General features: G+C 44.3%; 2 protein-coding genes across 4 annotated transcripts in view; one reads left to right on the plus strand and one right to left on the minus strand.

Moving 5' to 3' along the window:
- LOC148502609 (uncharacterized) overlaps positions 1 to 20,551 on the plus strand; it is a 283,629-nt gene that overhangs the window by 246,976 nt on the left and 16,102 nt on the right.
- Positions 10,959 to 20,386, minus strand: LOC148502615 (uncharacterized). 3 transcript variants are annotated; one of them, XM_088449577.1, is made up of 5 exons: positions 20,263 to 20,386; positions 18,701 to 18,779; positions 18,489 to 18,586; positions 17,804 to 18,326; positions 10,959 to 15,270 (listed from the first exon to the last, which is right to left on the minus strand). In XM_088449577.1, the coding sequence occupies exons 2-5, from the start codon at positions 18,732 to 18,734 to the stop codon at positions 13,979 to 13,981; spliced, it is 1,947 nt and encodes a 648-aa protein (XP_088305703.1). In that variant the 5' UTR covers positions 18,735 to 18,779; positions 20,263 to 20,386; the 3' UTR covers positions 10,959 to 13,978. The 3 variants fall into 3 exon arrangements, with proteins under 3 accessions (XP_088305703.1, XP_088305701.1, XP_088305702.1); XM_088449575.1 differs by having other exon boundaries at positions 10,959 to 15,273; XM_088449576.1 differs by lacking the exon at positions 20,263 to 20,386 and adding an exon at positions 19,947 to 20,049 and having other exon boundaries at positions 10,959 to 15,273.

A 20,551-nucleotide genomic window follows, 5' to 3' on the forward strand; every position in this document is an offset into this window, starting at 1 on the left:
GAAACAGCAGCAGCAGAAACTGAAGTCACCTGATATGCCAGAAACAAACTGTCATGATGTCAAACCTGGAGATTTGTTATGATCAAAAATTTCTTATGTTCAGGTTGTTTGACAGATCGGTTCAAAGGTCCGTATCAAGTGTTGCCGATTAGTACAACATCCTTAAAATTGGCAGAGAGAGATACCTGGGTCCATTCCACTTACTGCAGAAAGGTCAACCAACCCGTGGAGATACAAGGCGGTGTCGAGGCAGATAACATAGCCCTGTCAATCGCGAGCTTGTTCTGGGAGAGTTAAAGACTGTAGTGAGATAATCTGAGCTAGGGAAATTTGCAGCCCACTGTTCCAGCAATGAAGTGGTGGGCTGGGTTTGTGTTCTTTCTTCCAGAGTTCTCATGATCCTTGTTTGGTTCGGGAGGTCCTGTTTCTGTAACGGGGGGCAGATGATGGAGAGAGAGGATGATGGTGATATTGATGGAGTGGAGTCGGCAAAAGGAGTGCTAAACCAATCGGGGGAGTATCTGACCAAACTCAGTACAGTAATTACCAAGAGATCTGTCATTTTGGAAACTCGGAGGCAGTGTGAAGGGTTATTGTCTGAGGAATATTGTATTTGTGAGTTCTGTGGGTGCCAGCCTAAGTATAACCCGTATTGGGATGGGTATCCTTTAGAGGATTATCATACCATGGTGGGCAAAGTTTTAAACCAAACTGACTGTTGGGTGTGCTCTCACATGTCTCAGGGACAGCATAATGTAGTAGGGTTAGTGCCATTTCCATTGAATGTCTCTGAGGTTTTAGAATTACAAAAAGGGGAGACACTGGATGGAAAATTTTTTATGTCCAAACCACCCCATTTTAAACTCCACCAGTACCAAGTAGATAGATCACTTTTATGTTTGAATATCACCAATTTTTTACTTTTACGCTCCATTAGATTAGGTGGGAGACACTTCCGATATAGATATACCCTCAGTTCCACCAAGGTAATGGTTGGCAGAGTACCAGAAGGGTACTGTGCAGTTATTGTACAACCTAAAACATGTATTAGTCAGATGGGAAAATCTGGAGTAAGATTATTTGTTAGAGAATTGTGTAGATAATGATGCATTCTATTCCTTATGTACTCCCAGATGATGTGTATTTTATATGTGGAAGGAAAGCGTGTAAGTGGCTCTCTCTGAGTTCCCAAAGGTTTATGTTATCTGGGAAGGATACTTCCAGAGTGTCACGGCCAGGGTTTCTCGGCATGGTGGTCACCGGGTATTACCTGTGAGGTCACTGTGGCGAGGGGTCTCTGGCAGCGGTGCTGGTGTTTGGCAAGGGGCATTGCCTGGCGTGGTTCTGTGCAGGCACAATGTCACAGAGGCCTGGTGGTGTTTCCGTTCCATTTGGCATGTTTGCTGCCATCTTGCCTCAGGTCATGTGATTCAAGCTGTCCAATCCTGGTGGGTCATGTGCTCTTTCCAGCCAGTCACAGCACGGCACCTAGTATTTAGGAAGGTCCAGAGCCTTCATTCATTGCCAGTGCAATGTGTTTCTCAGCTGCGGCTGAGAGAGAGTACCTGTGCCTTACCTGTCCGTCTGGAAGTGCTACTAGCCTGTTACCTTGCCTGCTCCAAACCTACTGGACTCACCCTGCACCCTCCATTTACCTTTCCCCTGCCTGAGTACCTGAACCTGCTGTTTCCCTGCACCTTGCCTCACACTGTAACGCCCAGCTGGACTTCATTACCTTTGCCTGCACTTCATTACAGCTCACCAAAACCTGCATACTGGACATTTCCTGCCTCTCACTATCTGGACATTCTCCCATTTGCTTCACCACAGTTATCAAGTGCACTTTAGTGCTAAACCTGGACTTTTTAGTTTGCCATTCCCATGTCTGCTAAATCACTTATTAAAACTCCACCTTTTTATTTAAATCTGCTTCTGTGTCTGCTCCTGTCACACCCCGGGTCCACAACCAACCCAGACCCTCACAGTTTGCACTGGCCCCATGGATCTGGCCACGGAACAGGAGTCTGGAGTGGATTTATTCCAGAGTATTGCTGGTCGTTTAGAAAACCTGGAAACTATGCAGAACCAAATGGCTCCGTTTATACAGGAGATGTGTAAGTGACAAGATAATATGCAAACCTCGTTATCCACCCCTGGGGTATCAGCAACTACACCTCCTCCTGTGCCTGGTAATACAGGGACCAGGGTATCCCCTCGTTTACACCTACCTATGCCAAGCATATTTGACGGCAATCCCAAGCTCTGTCGTGGTTTCTTAAATCAGTGTAATATACACATTATCTTACAGCCTGATAATTTTCCCACTGCTAGAACTAAAGTTTCATACATTGTGTTTTTGTTGTCCAGCTAAGCTTTGGATTGGGCCTCACCACTCTGGGAGCGTTCAGACTCGCTGCTGGATAACTATGCGGACTTTGTATCATCATTCAGGAGGATTTTCGATGAACCTGGATGCACTGTGCCAGCATCGACCAGTATCATGACCCTGAGACAAGAAACCCGTCCTGTCAGCCAATATGCTGTACAGTTTAAAATTTTGGCATCAGAGCTTAAATGGAATGAGGAGGCCCTCACCTCAGCCTTTTGGCATGGCCTTCGGACCAACTAAAGGATGATCTGATCACCCGTCAGTTTCCAACTAATTTAAATGAGATGATCTCACTCTGCAACAAAATTGACCTACGCTTCAGAGAATGTCAGGCTGCATAGCACAGAACTGACTGGTAAAGGTCATTTACTCCTCCCTTGCCTACCCATCCACCCCATCCTCTTATAGATGAAGAGCCTCCAATAGATGAGGAGCCTATGCAGGTGAACCAAACCCATCTCTCCAAAGAGGAACGTCAGAGAAGGATGCTAAAAAACCTCTATCTATACTGTGGAGATTCGGGTCACCTGGTGGCCTTCTGCTCCTGTAAATCGGGAAAACACCCATTCCTAACTGACCCTGGGGACATCAAGTTAGGAGTTATGAGCCCATCCCCAAATACTAAAGATTTCAAAATTTCCTTAGCTTTGGATCTTAAGCCTAAGCCTGTTTTTGTTTCTGCTCTACTGGACTCTGTAGCAGCCGGAAACTTCATGACTTCCAGCCTAGTTGATAAACTACAGATTCCTTGTTCATCTCTCAATCACGCAATCTCCCTGACCTCTGTAGATGGATGGCCTCTAGCTAAAGGAGTGGTCACCAAGGAGACTCAACCAGTATTGGTCCGTGTTGGGGCATACCACTCCGAGTCTTTAAAATTCTTAGTGATACATGAGGCCTCCCAAGAAATCATTTTAGGACTACCCTGGTTACACCAGCATAATTCCAAGATAGACTGATGTTCTATGCAGATTCTGTCATGGGGAACTGACTGTCAGAAATCCTTTCTTCCCAAAATACGACCTGTAAGAAAGACAGTTTCATTAATATCTCCAGCTATTCCCAAGGAGTACCAGATGTTCTCTGATGTTTTATCCGAACAACAGGCGAATGTCTTTCCTCCCCATAGAGAATGGGATTGTCCAATCCAGCTGATGCCTGACAAGATGCCACCCCGTGGTCGCACCTATTCTCTATCCTTGCCCGAGACTCAAGCCATGTCTGAATACATCCAGGACAACCTAGCAAAAGTATTTATTCATCCTTCCACCTCTCCTGCTGGAGCTGGCTTCTTTTTTGTCAGCAAAAAGGACAGTGGCCTGAGGCCTTGTATAGATTACAGGGGCCTAAATGATATAACGGTCAAGAATCCTCTTCCACTGATCACAGAGTTGTTTGACAGAGTTAAGGGGTCCATCATATTCTCAAAATTGGATCTGAGAGGGGCTTATAATCTCATCCATATTCGTGCTGGTGATGAATGGAAGACTGCCTTTAATACTAGAGATGGACATTTTGAATACCTTGTGATGCCCTTGGGTTGTGCAATGCCCCTGCCATATTTCAGGGCTTTGTTAATGAAAATTTCCGGGACTTGTTGTATGTCTCGGTTGTAGTTTACCTGGACGATATACTGATTTTTTTGTCTTCTATAGAGAAATATCATGAACATGTGAAGGAAGTATTATTCCATCTAAGAAAGAACCACCTTTACTGCAAATTGGAGAAATGTGTCTTTGGGGTACCCAGTGTGCCATTCTTTGGTTAAGTCATCTCCGGCTCCAGTCTTGAAATGGATCCCAAGAAGGTGTAGGCAATTTTGGATTGCTCCCGACCTCAAACCTTGAAAGCCATTGATTGCTTGGGTTCGCCAACTACTATAGATGTTTTATTAAAGGATTCTCCTCATTATTGGCTCCCTTCACCACTCTGACCCATAAAGACGCTAATCCTGCCCTATGATCACATGAGGCAGAGACTGCCTTCCAGCTTTTAAAACAGGCTTTTATTTCTGCTCCAGTCTTACTTCAACCAGATTTCGACAGGCCTTTTCTATTGGAAGTGGATGCGTCTTCAGAGGCCGTGGGTGCAGTTCTTTCCAGGCGTTATGAGGATAATTGAGTTCATCCCTGTGGGTTTTTCTCCAACAAATTCTTGCCTGCCAAAAGAAATTATGCCATAGGTGAACAAGAACTCCTGGCAGTGAAATTGGCATTAAAAGAATGGAGATACCTGCTGGAAGGGGCTAAGTTCCCCTTCACTGTTTTCACAGATCATAGAAACCTTCTATTCCTCAAGAACCTCCAGTGTGTGAGTCCTCGTCTGGCCCGATGGGCAGTATTTTTTGCTCGGTTCCAGTTCACTCTGACCTTCCAGTCTGAAGCCCTTAATCAAAAGGCAGATGCTCTGTCCAGATCTCTCCTCTGTGATGACAAAGCGGAGAATCAACAAAATACCCCTTTCTTGGAGTCAAGAGTATTTGCCACACCCCAAGTACAGCCTCCCACTGGGAAGTCCTTTGTGGCCCCAGAGTTAAGGAAGTAGCTCCTCACCTGGGCTCACTCCTCTTGCTTTGCAGGTCACTCAGGTACCTGGAAGTCCTGGAATTTCTGAAGAGAGGCTATTGGTGGCCATCCATGAAAGCGGACGTGTCGGAGTTTATTTCTTCATGCTCCTTGTGTGCTCAGCATAAGTCTTCATGTCAGGCTCTGGCTGGTGAGTTGTTGTCGCTACCTATTCCATCACGTCCATGGACGCATCTCGCCATGGACTTCATCACGGATCTGCAGAATTCTCAAGGGTTCACTACCATCTGGGTCGTAGTAGAGTGATTCTCAAAAATGGTCCATTACATACCACTAAAGAAATTACCTTCTGCTCCTGACCTAGCTAATTTGTTTGTACAACATATATTCCGTCTCCATGGTCTTCCTGCCGAGATAGTCTCTGACCATGGTGTTCAGTTTACAGCAAAATTTTGGAGAGCCTTATGTTCAGTGTTGTAAGTAAAACTAAATTTTTCTACGGCTTATCACCCACAAAGCAATGGTTCCACTGAGAGGGTTAATCAAGACCTTGAGACCTTCCTGAAGATTTTCATGATATCTTCCCAAGACAATTGGTGTGTATTGCTGCCATGGGCTGAATTTGCGCATAAAGCCTCCTACCATTCTTCCAAGAACCAAATCCCATTCTAAGTGGTCTACGGTCTTCATCCTTGGGTTCCTCAATTTCAAAGCCTGCCCGTCTTTGATGTACCAGCTGTGGAAGACACTGTAAAAAGATTTGCATCAATTTGGACTCAAGTTCATGCTGACCTGGAAAAGGCATCCTCCCGTTACAAATTTCAAGCTGACAAGAAGCGTAGGATATTACCACGTATGCAAGTTGGAGACCAAGTCTGGTTGTCCACCCGGAACCTACGGCTCAGAGTACCATCTATGAAATTTGCTCCACGCTTCTTCAGGCCCTTCTCCATTATAGAAATTATTAACCCCATGGCTTATTGCCTTCAGTTACCCCTTACCTGAAAATTCCCAACTCCTTTCATATCTCCCTGCTTAAACCCCTAGTGTTGAATCAGTTCCACTGTGTCATTCCTGCTTCACCCCGTGTCCAAATGGGAAGAGGCGTGGAGTTCGAGGTTTCCCAAGTCTTGGACTCTCGTATCCGCAAAGGACATCTGCAGTACCTCTTGGATTGGAGGGGTTTCACCCCAGAGGAGCATTGTTGGACTGATGCCCGTGATATCCATGCTCCTGCACTCATCAAAAGGTTCCACGCTGCCCATCCGGAGAAACCTGGGGGGTTTAAGGGGGGGTACTGTCACGGCCAGCGTTTCTTGGCATGGTGGTCACTGAGTATTACCTGTGAGGTCATTGTGGCGAGGGGTCTCTCGCAGTGGTGCTGGTGTTTGGCGAGGGGCATTGGCTGCACGTGGTTCTGTGCGGCCACATTGTCACTGAGGCCTGGTGGTGTTTCCGTTCCATTTGGCATGGGCGCCGCCATCTTGCCTCAGGTCATGTGATTCAAGCTGTCCAAACCTGGTGGGTCATGAGCCCTTTCCAGCCAGTCACAGCACGGCATCTAGTATTTAGGAAGGTCTTCATTCATTGCCAGTGCAACGTGTTTCTCAGCTGCGGCTGAGAGTACCTGTGCCTTACCTGTCCGTCTGGAAGCGCTACTAGCCTGTTACCTTGCCTGCTCCAAACCTGCTTGACTCACCCTGCACCCTCCATTTACCTTTCCCCTGCCTGAGTACCTGAACCTGCTGTTTCCCTGCACCTTGCCTCACACTCTAACTCCCAGCTGGACTTTATTACCTCTGCCTGCACTTCGCTACAGCTCACCAAAACCTGCATACTGGACATTTCCTGCCTCTCATTATCTGGACATTCTCCCATTTGCTTCACCACAGTTATCAAGTGCACTTTAGTGGACTTTTTCTTTTGCCATTCTCATGTCTGCTAAGTCACTTATTAAAACTCCACCTTTTTATTTAAATCTGCTTCTGTGTCTGCTCCTGTCACACCACGGGTCCACAACAAACCCAGACCCTCACACAGAGGTTATGACCCTTACACATGGTGAAATGCTTGGCATCCATAAAAACACACCATCTCAATATCTTCATACGCATTATGAACACCGTGAGAAAAGAAACATGACACCTGGTGACATCCAAGATCTTGCTAAATTAATAGATAATATCACCGAGATGTATGATGACACATTCAGGTATACCAATAGGGAGTTACAAGCTTATAAGAAAGAACTTGTGCAACATAGGCTAGTGTTAAATTATGTAATGGCTGTCACTGGCAGATACTGTGTGACTCTGGCCACCCAATTTGGTGTCAAGTCTTGCACATACATCACCAATAACACAAGTGACCCCCAAGGAGGTGATAGACTGGAAGATGGATGAAATTCTGCAGCTGAAATGGGAATTTTGAAAGAACAATAATGCTTCACTGGTTGAAATAGAGGAAAAGGTAGAAGAGTGGTTCACTTGTTTGAATCCTGTGAAATGGTTCTCCGGTCTAGGAGAGTGGGTCCAGGAACTGGTTGCTATTGTGGGTAAACTCCTGATCCTTATACTGATCGTCATCTTAGTAATTAGCTTGTGTGTCAGATGTGTTCCTAATGTATTGAAGTGTGGAAAATGTACAAGGGTGAACAGAGCAACAGAGATGATGGTGGTGAGCAATGATATTATGGATACCAAGGTCAAGGAAGAACTGTATTACAACCCTGAATTAGAGTGTACCATCAGATGATGAAATATGAAATCGTGTGGTCATGCATAGATATATTAAGGTTATTTTTAAAACATCCTAGATAATGTATTCTCAAGTCCCCAAACTTCCTTTATAGGTTCGATCCACATCCCACCAATGATCCCTATAGATCCGCAGATGGCATGTAAGGGTTGTTCTACCTTCTTGATAACGCATTATTTAATGGTTCAGTGACCTACTTGTGTCACACCATGTATAACCATAAATAATCCATTATCATGCATGACTACAACAGGTTAAGATCAGAGGGCCTGATTCAGACCCAGTCGCAAGCGCTGAGCGCTCACAACCGGGTCGATGTTTGCCCACTGGGCATGCGCACGATGGAGCCGGCTCCGTCGTGCGCATGCGCGAGACCCAGCTAGCTATGGGTGCTCTGTCGCTCTGGGTCTTGCACCAAAGGGGGCGAGCTGTCGATGGTGATTGACAGCTCGCCCCATTTGGTAGGCGTGGCCGGGGGGTGGCTTCACAAATGGAGGTGTTCCCAAGCGAATGCCTGCTGTTTGGGGGCGGCCCCACTGATATCACCAGAGGTGTCATTAAGAGAGTTTCCGGCTCTATTAGAGCCAGAAGCTCTCTGGGGCTTGCGGCCATGAGACCCTACCACAAGGGTCCTCGTCGCAAGCCCGATGGTCGCGATGGTCTTGACCATCGCGACCATCAACTTGGACGCTTGCTATAGCTGTGGGTGGTCACCCACAGCTATGCGAGCGGCCAGGCCACTCCAAAAATAAAAAAAATGCCCCGATTCAGAGCGAGCGCTCTTTCAGAGCGTCCATCTCTGAGTCAGGCCCAGAGTGTGATAGCATATTGTTTCTATCAAAGGGTGGACTGTTGAAGCTGGATGGTTGGCTGAGACCTAAATTGTAAAATTAATATCTGAAGACGCCATGTTTGCATTGTCTGCATGACGCCATCTGGCGTAGTCAGTATAATATCATTGTGCATGGCGCTATTTTAGCATTGTGTACATCTGCTGTGTTACTGCACACTGTTAAAGTCTTTATATAATAAATGTGCACAAATACACATATATATATTTTTAAAGACTTCATATATTCAGTGATGACAGACAAGTCTTGAGGACATGTCTGTGACAAATAATTAAGAATACACAGATACTGTAAGTGTTTGCTCTGCATACACAGTATGCCTGTGGCGATTGAAGTATAACACAGACACTGATATGCTCAGAGGGAGTGTTCTGAATATAGATTTGGAAACAATTGTCAGACGTTTAGCTATCGTTAGCAATTGTAAGCCTTGTGTCCAATGCTGATGTGGTTAAGCAGAACTAACAATTGTATTCTAGATTGTATTTGTTAAAATTATCAGACATCTTTCCAAGGCTTGCTCCACCTGTGAATGGGAGAAACTCCATTGTCTGTCATTTTCTAGTTCAGACAGAAGTAATAATAATAACCAGTTACTGTTTAAAGCTATATATATATATATATATATATATATATATATACACACACAATCGCATGTGTATCCACAATGTGTGTACACATATAGTTTCCATTGTAAATAATCACACACAGTGCATGTTTTGCGCTGTACACAACCCCTGCATACAGTGCACCTTTTATGCTGCATGTAGACACACAATGCATACTTACATATAACCATAAATATACATGCACTCATAAAAGGTTCCTGCGCATTATGATTTATATTAAAGTTATGATGTAAAATGTATTTGATATTAATGGTATACAACATGATAGACATGGCATGTTTGGTACTAAACTAACACTGTTTATTTCCAGATATCCGAATCTATCAGCGAGGGAGTCACATCTTGCGTTCGATGGTTATGGAATATAGGAAATTATTGGTTAGACTGTATAAACTGTAGTGTCTCTATCTAGTTTAAATCAATTAAAGAAAGACAATGTAATTTGGAGAATTGGGACATACCCCTAGTGAACTGTCCTATGAACTACAGTGTACTACAAAGACCAAGAACCAATGGAATTATGTTGGTCTGTCTACATTGTTGTTATCATATATCCAAGACTTGGCTAAATTAATAGACAACATCACAGAGATGTATAATGACACTTCCAGGTATACTGGTAAGGAGCTACAGACTTATAAAAAGGAGTTGGTACAACATAGGCTAGTTTTAAACTACTTAACATCTATTACTGGTGGATATTGTGTGACTTTGGCCACCCAATTTGGTGTCAAGTGTTGCACGTACATTACCAATAATACTAGTGACCCCAAAGAGGTGATTGACCGGAAAATGGATGAAATCCTACAACTGAAGTGGGAGTTTCGGAAGGACCATAATACTTTGTTGTATGAGTCAGAGGTAAAGGGTAGAGAAATGGTTCTCATGGTTAAACCCTGTAAAATGGTTCACCGGTCTGGGAGAGTGGGTACAGGAAATTTTTGCTAGTATAGGTAAGCTCCTTATTCTTATACTGATTGTTATTTTAGTAATTGGTTTATGTGCCAGATGTGTTCTAGCTGTGTTGAAGTGTGGAAAAAGTACCACTAAGGTAAACAGTAAAAATTAAATCATGATGGTGAATAGTGGTGGTGTAGGTACTAAGGTTGATAAAGAACTGCATTACAATCCTGAAATTGAGTGTACCATCGGATAATAATATGTGAATACGCTAAGTCATGTATAATAATAATTATTGTAAGTGTTCTTTTAAACATCATAGATAATGTAGTCTCAATTCCCCCAAACTTCCTTTATAGGTTTGATGAGGTCCCACATTCTACCAATGATCCCCTATAGATCTGCTGAGTGCGTATAAGGGTTGTTTTACCCTTTCTGAAATGCATTATTGACGGTTCAATGACCAATTTGTGTCACACCATTCAGAACATTGAATGATTTATTATGCATGGCTATAAAGGTTAAGAATAGAATGTGATTGTTTTATGTTTGCTATCAAAAGGTGGACAGTCAAAGTCAAATAATTGGATATGATCGTTTGCAATTATTATCTGATGATCTAGTCATCTATAGTCTGATGGCGAGTAAATTGAACACTACTCTGAATCGGCGCAATCTGATGCGCACAATTGCGCATCCACCACACACATACACTGATGCACATACATATATGCATACATATAGACGCTCATATGTGTATCCACATACGTACATATAGACGCTCATATGCGTATTCACATACATACATACGCACATTTGCTATTTCAATGCAGACGCACATAAGCAAACGCATATGTATAAAATGGTTCCCACACACTATAGTTGATAACCAGAGTTATTAAAGGTATTATGTAATAATTATGATTTAATATGTACTTTAACAAGATCTAAAGTATGGAATACAGTGGACATGTCATGTTTGGTATCATACTAAATCCCTGTTTATTTGCAGACATCCGTTTCTATCGGAAAGGAAATCGCATCATGCGTCCGCTACTTATGGATAGGCAGTTATTGAATAGAATGTTATTTCTTGTATGTAGTGTTGTAGCCAGTTTTAACCAGTTCTTCAGCAGAAAAGATACACAAAGGGACTGTTGGAGAGCTGAGCTATACCCCTGACACCGTATGAACTGACCAATGACCAGAAGCAAGAACCAATGAGAACCTGTCAATTTGTCCCTTTGTTAACTCTGAAACTTGTAATGTATATAGGCTGTGTCCCGATCTCAGTGTACACTCATCCTCTTTGATGATCACAGACGTCTGGATTGATGACTGTATACGGGGACCAGTGTGCATGCGTATGTATCGGCTTGTACTATTTTATTGCTTTTTACTCTAATTGTTAAATCTTTAATCGTGTTACTTTTTCTTTACATAAATAACTTTTTGTGCTTTGGAACCACACGATTGGACTGGAAAGCAATTCTTTCTTAAGCGACTTGCAGCGCTAAATAGCGACTATTAGGAATCAATATACCCACATACTACATTCAACCCCGGGCATTCTAGTAAATAGATAATGCCCTTTGTGTCACACATCATGAAGTGTCGGATGCTAAAGTTCTCTCGTTACATTAGATATACAGTGTCACTGGTTGTGTTGTGTTGTTTTTACATTTACCACAGTAAAAGAAGCCCCTGGTTTTCCATAGGTTAATTACTGACGTTTGTTGGGAGTTTCCTGGGTTTATGTGATTGTGAACCAGTCGTTTCCTGATATCAGGAGCCTTTCTGAATATTACTAAGTCTCAGCGGTAGAATTGTGTCTCATCCTTTAGTAGTATGTTCCAGTGTTTATTACATATTATTTTTATGCTGAGAGATTTCGCGTTGTATTCCGTTAAGAAATAAACTGATTTGTTTACAGCATTTCTTGTCCGTTTTTATATTGTAGCAATGTTTCTCTTTCATTGAAATGGACTTCTTCATACGCTGTCTATATTATTGCTTTTTTTTATATACATATATTTCTTCTCCTTTAGTTGTTTCTTTAAATCTTCTGTTGTTTCTTGAAGTTATCTACCGTGGAACAATTTCTTCTTCTTCTTCTTATACGGATAAACTGACCCTTTGGAATGTTGTCCAACCACTGTGGATGATGCTCCCTATTTGCCAGGATAAAACTGTTCATGACTACTTTTGTGTAGTGGGTCTTTGTATCCTCCCTTCTTGTATATGTACATCCAGGTCTAGGAACTGTACCATTGTGTTACAGTATTGCGTGGTGAAGTGTAAATTTCTCGTGGTGCTGTTTAGTTGCGCAATGAATTCCTATTCTAGCAGCTGTGGTCACACCCTTCCTTACAGCGTTAATAATGCAGATGTCCAGGGATTGTACTGACACTAAATACAATCACCATTAGCCGGCAGCAGTATGCAGTCAGGAAACCGGCGGTTGAAATGCCGACCTCCAGACTCTCCCGGCATGGGACTAATGATAGGCATCTAAATATCGACGCCTATCATCAGTCCCACGCCAAAATCCCAAAGCCCAGCATACCGAACGTAGGTAAGCCAGGTGCCAGGACCTGTTGGCCACGGGGGGGTTAGGTTTAGGGACTAAGGGAGGGTTAGGAGGGGAGAGGGTTAGGATACTTACCAGGCACAGTTGAAATCTTCATCTACTGGATTTCTGGTATTGGTATTTCATCCGCCGAGCTTAGGTCTGGCAGTATGTCATACAGATTCCGCCGGCAGCTACATACCACCTATAATCACCAAGGATACTCAGGAGTTCACCATGGAGACCCTGCAGCATCAGCCATTGACTTAACCCACAAGGTCTCTATGCTAGCACCTTATTTTGGCCATAATTTCCCTTCCTACCCCAGCCTGCTCTCCTACAGTGCACAACTATGTACGGTAATCTCTACTGTTTGTTTTCTGGTTGTTTGTTTTTGCTCTTTGGGGTGTTATAGGCTTAAGGTGCGTATCCACTTATAGATATACAAATGAGAGCACAATTACGACATTGCAATCGTGCTATCGTTTGTATGTCTTGTGATGTACCTAGACTGAACGTTCACTCGTTCAGTCCAGGCACATCCATCATCCCCGTACATGCTGAACCTGACGCGATCAGGTTGACCAGCATGTACGGGCGATGATAGATATCAGAAACAACCATCGGGCGCACGCATCACTGGTTGTTTCTGACCTAAACCTGCCTGATTCATGTGCGATTTGCAAGCGATTGCACGATAACTACATCGTTATTGTGTAATCGCCTGCATATATCGCCTAGTGGATACGCCTCTTTACACTTTTGTATTCAGCTTATATGATTGAATTGACCCTTATTGCACATCAACTATTCTTATAAGTATTAGAGATCAATTGTATCTAATAAATAAAAATCCTTTTGTAGAGATGCCAGGCTGCAGTAATTTATGTTATTACATTCCTTCCTCCAGGATCACAATTACAGCAGACAAGGTTTAACTGTTTAACCCACTAACATGATAGCGATGAAATATCAGGAAATAGTGGTCAGTTCTACTTATTCATTCAAACCATCTGGGTGGATTGAATTCAGTTAGAACATCCAGATAAGCCCCTGTGAGAGTTCAAATTAAATAGTATAAATGATTAATTGCACCTATATCAAGCCCTATATTAATCATTTATTATTGTTCAGATTTCCCTAGCGCTGTACATCCCTCCGCTTGTATAGTAATGTTACACATCCCAATTATGTGCAGATAGAGAACTTCAAATTTTAAAATACTGTGTGACTGGAGTGTTCCTACAGCCCTGTTTTGTATCAGCTCATGGAAATGCTTTCCCCTGTGTGATATATGTCTACCAAGATGTGACTTCGGTCTAAAACATTTCCCACACTCAGAGCATGAAAATGGTTTCTTACCTTTGTGATCTCTGATATGTAACAAGATGATCTTTTTGTGTATAACATTTTTTAACTTTCTGAGCATGGAAATGGCTTCTCTGATGTATATCTAGAGCCGATTTATATGTAAAACATTTCCCACACTCAGAGCATGTAAATGGCCGCTCATCTCTGTGACTTCTCTCATGTATAAGATCTGCTTTCTGTGTAAAACATTTACCACACTGAGAACATGGAAATGGTTTCTCACCTGTGTGATGTCTCTGATGTATAACAAGCTGTGATTTCAGTGTAAAACATTTCCCACACTCAGAGCATGGAAATGGCCTCTCACCTGTGTGACTTCTCTGATGTATAACAAGATGTGATGTATTAGTAAAACATTTTCCACATTCAGAGCATGGAAATGGCTTCTCACCTGTGTGACTTCTCTGATGTATAACAAGATTTGATTTATCAATAAAACATTTCCCACATTCAGAGCATGAAAATGGTTTCTCACCAGTGTGACATTTCTGATGTCTAACAAGAGCTGATTTCTGTATAAAACATTTCTCACACTCAGAACATGAAAATGGTTTCTCACCTGTGTGATAGCTCTGATGTGTAACAAGCTTTGATTTAGAAGTAAAATATTTCCCACACTCAGAACATGGAAATGGTTTCTCACCTGTGTGATGTCTCTGATGTGTAACAAGCTGTGATTTCTGTGTAAAACATTTCCCACACTCAGAACATGGAAATGGTTTCTCACCTGTGTGACTTCTCTGATGTATAACAAGATGTGATGTATTAGTAAAACATTTTCCACATTTAGAGCATGAAAATGGCTTCTCACCTGTGTGACTTCTCTGATGTATAACAAGATTTGATTTATCAATAAAACATTTCCCACACTCAGAACATGGAAATGGCCTCTCACCTGTGTGATAGCTCTGATGTGTAACAAGCTTTGATTTATAAGTAAAATATTTCCCACACTCAGAGCATTGAAATGGTTTCTCACCTGTGTGACTTCTCTGATGTGTTAAAAGATTTGATTTCAGTGTAAAACATTTCCCACACACAGAACAAGGAAATATTTTATCAGGTGTATGAGCTGCACTATGTGTAACAAAAGCTATATCATAAGAACATTGGTCACAATTAGAGGGATCAGATGATATAGCTGCACTGTGAGGTGCTGGATGTATATTTAGCATAACGGGATTATCTCCTGGAGATTCCTGTGTGATGTTATCTTCTATTTTAATATCTGTAGACAAGATGAGATCTCCCTCCAAGTCATTCCTGCTTGTGCGTCCATCTACTGGAAATACAATAACTATTATTATTATTCAGAGTTCTTCATAAAGCTCACACATTTCACAGCACTTTACAGATAATATTTGGCCAATTGGCTAACAATCTATATTCACAACCATATCTACTAGTACACACAATATGCTTTATTTGGGTCAGAAGCCAATTAACCTACCAGTATGATTTTTCCAGGAAATACATACAAACTCCACACATCACTTTGGTTGAAAATTAAACTTATGAACTTAGTGCTGTGAGGTAGCAATCCTAACCCCACTACACCACCATGTTATTATAAATGAAGTCGTTTAGCTGTTTAATTTGCAGGTACAAACGATGACCACATTATTATATTTACAAATGAACCAACAAGAAACAAGACTCTCATTGAACAGGTAAAATGACACAAGCACATTAATTGCACAAGTCATAGATACAGCCACATGGACAATCTCAACCAGTTATGTTGGTGAACCACAATATCCATATAGACCACCCTCACACATACACATGGGAAACTTGTGGGATAATTACTAACAGCTGCATCCACACTACTCAAAATTCTCCAGGTGGATATGGATATATATATATATATATATATATATATATAGCAAAAGCAGCTTCTATATGGTCTTCTGGTCATCCTCATGGAGAGTAGCCCCACCAGAGTCATGTTACTAACTTAGGGTAATGACTCACTGCATATAAACACTGAGAGGGAAGAAGAGCGATAGGACAGAGCAACACAGAATGATGGCGGCACAGAGCGGGGGAGGCAGCAGGAAAGGGTAGGGGAATGGTGCAGGGCACACAGTGGGGGAGGCAGCAGGACACGGCAGGGGAATGGTGCAGGGCACAGAGCAGGAGAGGCAGCAGGCAGGGGAATGGTGCAGGGCACAGAGCAGGAGAGGCAGCAGGACAGGGTAGGGGAATGGTGCAGGGCACAGAGCGGGGGAGGCAGCAGGACAGAGTAGGGGAATGGTGCAGGGCATAGAGCGGGGGAGGCAGCAGGACAGGGTAGGGCACAGAGCTGGGGTGGCAGCAGGACAGGGTAGGGGAATAGAGCAGGGCACAGAGGCAGCAGGACAGGCTAGGAGAATGGCACAGGGCACAGAGAAGGGGAGGCAGTAGGACTGGGTAGAGGAATTGTGCAGGGCAGAGAGCGGGGGAGGCAGAAAGGCAGGGTAGGGGAATGGCACAGAGCGGGGGAGAGAGCAGGACAGGGTAGGGGAATAGTGCAGGGCACAGATAATTAACAGCAGAATGAGGAAGACAGCAGGAGGGCAGAGCAAGATACAGAGACAGGTCAGCAGATAAAGTGTAACAGTACAAAGCATCTAAGCACAGAAAGTGGAGAAGCAACTGTGCAACTACGGGTGTGTGGTTGTGTGTCTGTGTGTGATGGAAAGTACACAGTATACCGACAATCACATAATATTCAAAAAACATAGTCGGTGCTCTCACATGTGGTAGTGCACAAGCCAGAATCATGGCTGTTATATGGGGTCTCATCACATTGACCAGTGATTTATTTAGTATAGCTACATCCCTTACACTAATGTATGAGATACACCAGAGAGTGTGGGGAGGAGACTGTCAGATCTCTGGGCTGGTAACACACAGTGACATGATGTGAGGGGGAGAGCAGGAGTATAATAGGGGCTGATAGCTCCTGATGTATAAGATACACCAGAGAGTGTGAGGTGGTGACTGGCCAAGTCACTGGGCATGATGTGAGGAGGAGAGTAGGAGTATAAGAGGGTCTGATGGCTCCTGATGTATGAGATACACCAGAGAGTGTGGGGAGGAAACTGGTCAGATCTCTGGGCTGGTAACACACAGCGACAAGGTGGGAGGGGTCCCACTTGGCAGACACATTTAATGCCTTAGGCCCTCATTCAGAGCCGTACGCTCTGAGCAGAGCGCACGCTCTGAATGAGGGCCGGGCTCCATTTTAATGGAGCGTCCTCCAGGACGCTCGTATAGCTGTGGGTCACCACCCACAGGCTATACGAGCGTGCTTTGTGATGGCCGCGATGGTCGAGACCATCGCGACCATCGAATTTGCGAGCCGGAGCCTGCGGTTGAGGTTTTCAACCGCAAGCTCCGGAGTGATTTTGGCTCTATCAGAGCCAAAATCACTCCCACTGACATCACTAGTGATGTCAGTGGGCCGGCTTCTGACGGGAGGCGTTCCCGTGGGAACGCCCCCGTCAGGGAGGCACGCCCCCGGCACGCCCACCAAAGGGGGCGTGCTGTCAATCAACATTGACAGCACGCCCCCTTTGATCGGACACAACGAGCGAAGGACTTTCCTTCGCTCGTCGCGTCTGGCGCATGCGCACGACGGAGCTCCCTCCGTCGTGCGCATGCTCAGTGCATAACATCGACCCACTTGCGAGCGGACAGCCGCTCGCGAGTGGGTCTGAATCAGGCCCTTAGTTTGTACTGAAAAAGGTGGTGTAGGATAGGAGACTGTTGTAGTGACTGAATGAGGAGATTGTGACTTTTTTCTGTAATAAGTGTTTATTACTCACCTGTGCTGATATCTGTAGGGATTTCCTCCTCTTTACACTGCTGATCACCCCTCACATACGGCTCTTCTTCTCTGTCTATATCTTCTGACTCCATATAAGTCATATACATTACTTCTTTTCCCTCTGTATCTTCTGCCTTCATATCAGTCACATACGTCTCTTCTTCTCCCTCTATATCTTCTGCCTTTATATTAGTCACATACGTCTCTTCTTTTCCCTCTGTATCTTCTGCCTTCATATCAGTCACATACGTCTCTTCTTCTCCCTCTATATCTTCTGCCTTCATATCAGTCACATACGTCTCTTCTTCTCCCTCTATATCTTCTGCCTTCATATCAGTCACATACGTCTCTTCTTCTCCCTCTATATCTTCTGCCTTCATATCAGTCACATACGTCTCTTCTTCTCCCTCTATATCTTCTGCCTTATTATCAGTCACATACATCTTTTCTTCTCCCTCTATATCACTTAAATACATGTCTTCTTCTATATGTTCAACCTTTATAAATGCCAGACCTTGATCCTAAATAACCCACAACACAAAAAAAATTATTTAAGAAAGTCTGATGAAATTACATGAAATAAAAACATAAGAATATCAGGGTATAGGACACACACAACTTCTCTACAGATCACATAGTGACAGTCACTGTGGTATATTGGTGAGACCCTAAATCCCACCTACCTGATGCTCCTGTGGGATACTGCGATTCTCCTCTGTACAATCCCGTGAATACAGAGGACGGGGACATCTCTCTGGGGCAATTCTGCCACCGGGTCCATCTGTAGGAGACACACAGTAACTGGGTACTAATATATATGTGTGATTAATAGATTATATATAGGGAAAGCCCCCATACCTGCTCTCCCCAGTACAAAAAACGTGTCTCCTCTTACCCAGTGTTGTGAGGGGCCAATAATTCTCCATCATCACGTTCTTGTACAGAGCCCTGTATTCCTCTGTATACTCCCCCTCCTGTATGGAAATATAAACAGTGACATCCTGACATCTTATAGGAACTTGACACACACAATGACACAGTCATCACCCAGACACATCCCCTGGTGTTACTGTATAATGTCCCATTCCCTGCAGTCACCTCTCCAGTCATCACCCAGACACATCCCCTGGTGTTACAGTATAATGTCCCATTCCCAGCAGTCACCTCTCCAGTCATCACCCAGACACATCCCCTGGTGTTACTGTATAATGTCCCATTCAGGTAATATATCCCAGGACTCCCCTCACTGGTATATACTATAGGTACAGAGACCCCCCAGTGCTGTTGTATGAGGAGACCATAAGACAGGACAGGGTATTTAGCCCAGGCTGGTATATACCCCTCACTGATATATACAGAGCTGCTGAATGAGGAGACTGTGTGACAGTACAGGGTATATAGCCCAGACCTCTCCTCACTGGTATATACTATAGGTACAGAGACCGTGTGACAGTACAGGGTATATAGCCCAGGCCTCCCCCTCACTGGTATATACTATAGGTACAGAGACCTCCAGTACTGCTGTATGAGACCGTGTGACAGTACAGGTATATAGCCCAGGCCTCCCCTCACTGGTATATACTATAGGTACAGAGACCCCCAGTGCTGCTGTATGAGAGACTGTGTGACAGTACAGGGTATATAGCCCAGGCCTCCCCTCACTGGTATATACTATAGGTACAGAGACCCCCAGTGCTGCTGTATGAGAGACTGTGTGACAGTACAGGGTATATAGCCCAGGCCTCCCCTCACTGGTATATGCTATAGGTACAGAGACCCCCAGTGCTGCTGTATGAGGAGACTGTGTGACAGTACAGAGTATATAGCCCAGGCCTCCCCTCACTGGTATATACTCTAGGGACAGAGACCACAGGCCTTTCCTCCCGTATTGCTGCTCCCCTGTATAGTAGGACATCACAGGCTGCTCCCCCTATATAGTAGTAAACCACAGAACGCTTCCCCTGTATAGTAGTACACCACAGAACGCTCCACCTGTATAGTATGGACACCGCAGGCCACTCCCCCTGTATAGGACCTTGATACTGCAGGCCCCTCCCACTCCCCTTGTATAGTATGGACACCACAGGCCACTCGCCCTGTATAGTATGGATACCGCTGGCAGCTCCCCACAGGCTGCTCACTCTGTATGTTAGAACACCAAAGGCCTCTTCTCCTGTATAGTGGGACACCGCAGGCTAGGACACCACAGGCAGCTCCCCCTGTATAGTAGGACACCACAGGCCGCTCCCCTGTATAGTAGGACACCACAGGCCGCTCCCCCTGTATAGTAGGACACCACAGGCCGCTCCCCCGGTATAGTAGGACACCACAGGCTGCTCCACCTGTATAGTAGGACACCACAGGCCGCTCCCCCTGTATAGTAGGACACCACAGGCCGCTCCCCCGGTATAGTAGGACACCACAGGCTGCTCCACCTGTATAGTAGGACAGCATTACCTGCTGATGCCGGACACAGAGACGTCGCCTTCTGTGCGCTCTATGTAACCCTGTCACTGCCAGGCCTCAGCTCCCCAGCCAGCGTCACGTGTTTACCTTTAGGAGGTCTACGCTCGGCTTTTTTTTTTTTTAACAATCTGATTGGCTCCTCGAAACGTCACTCACCTCATCATCAGAGAGGAGGCGATGGCTGCAGCCATAGAGACGGCGGGTGGGCGGAGCCGCTTTATTCAGCCCTGCCTCCTGGTAATCTCTCCTCCAATAAGGTTACCATACATGTCCTCAGTGC

The sequence above is a fragment of the Taudactylus pleione genome, unplaced genomic scaffold (genome assembly GCF_031769625.1).
Source record: "Taudactylus pleione unplaced genomic scaffold, aTauple2 ptg000488l, whole genome shotgun sequence".
NCBI classification, from domain to species: Eukaryota; Metazoa; Chordata; class Amphibia; order Anura; family Myobatrachidae; genus Taudactylus; species Taudactylus pleione.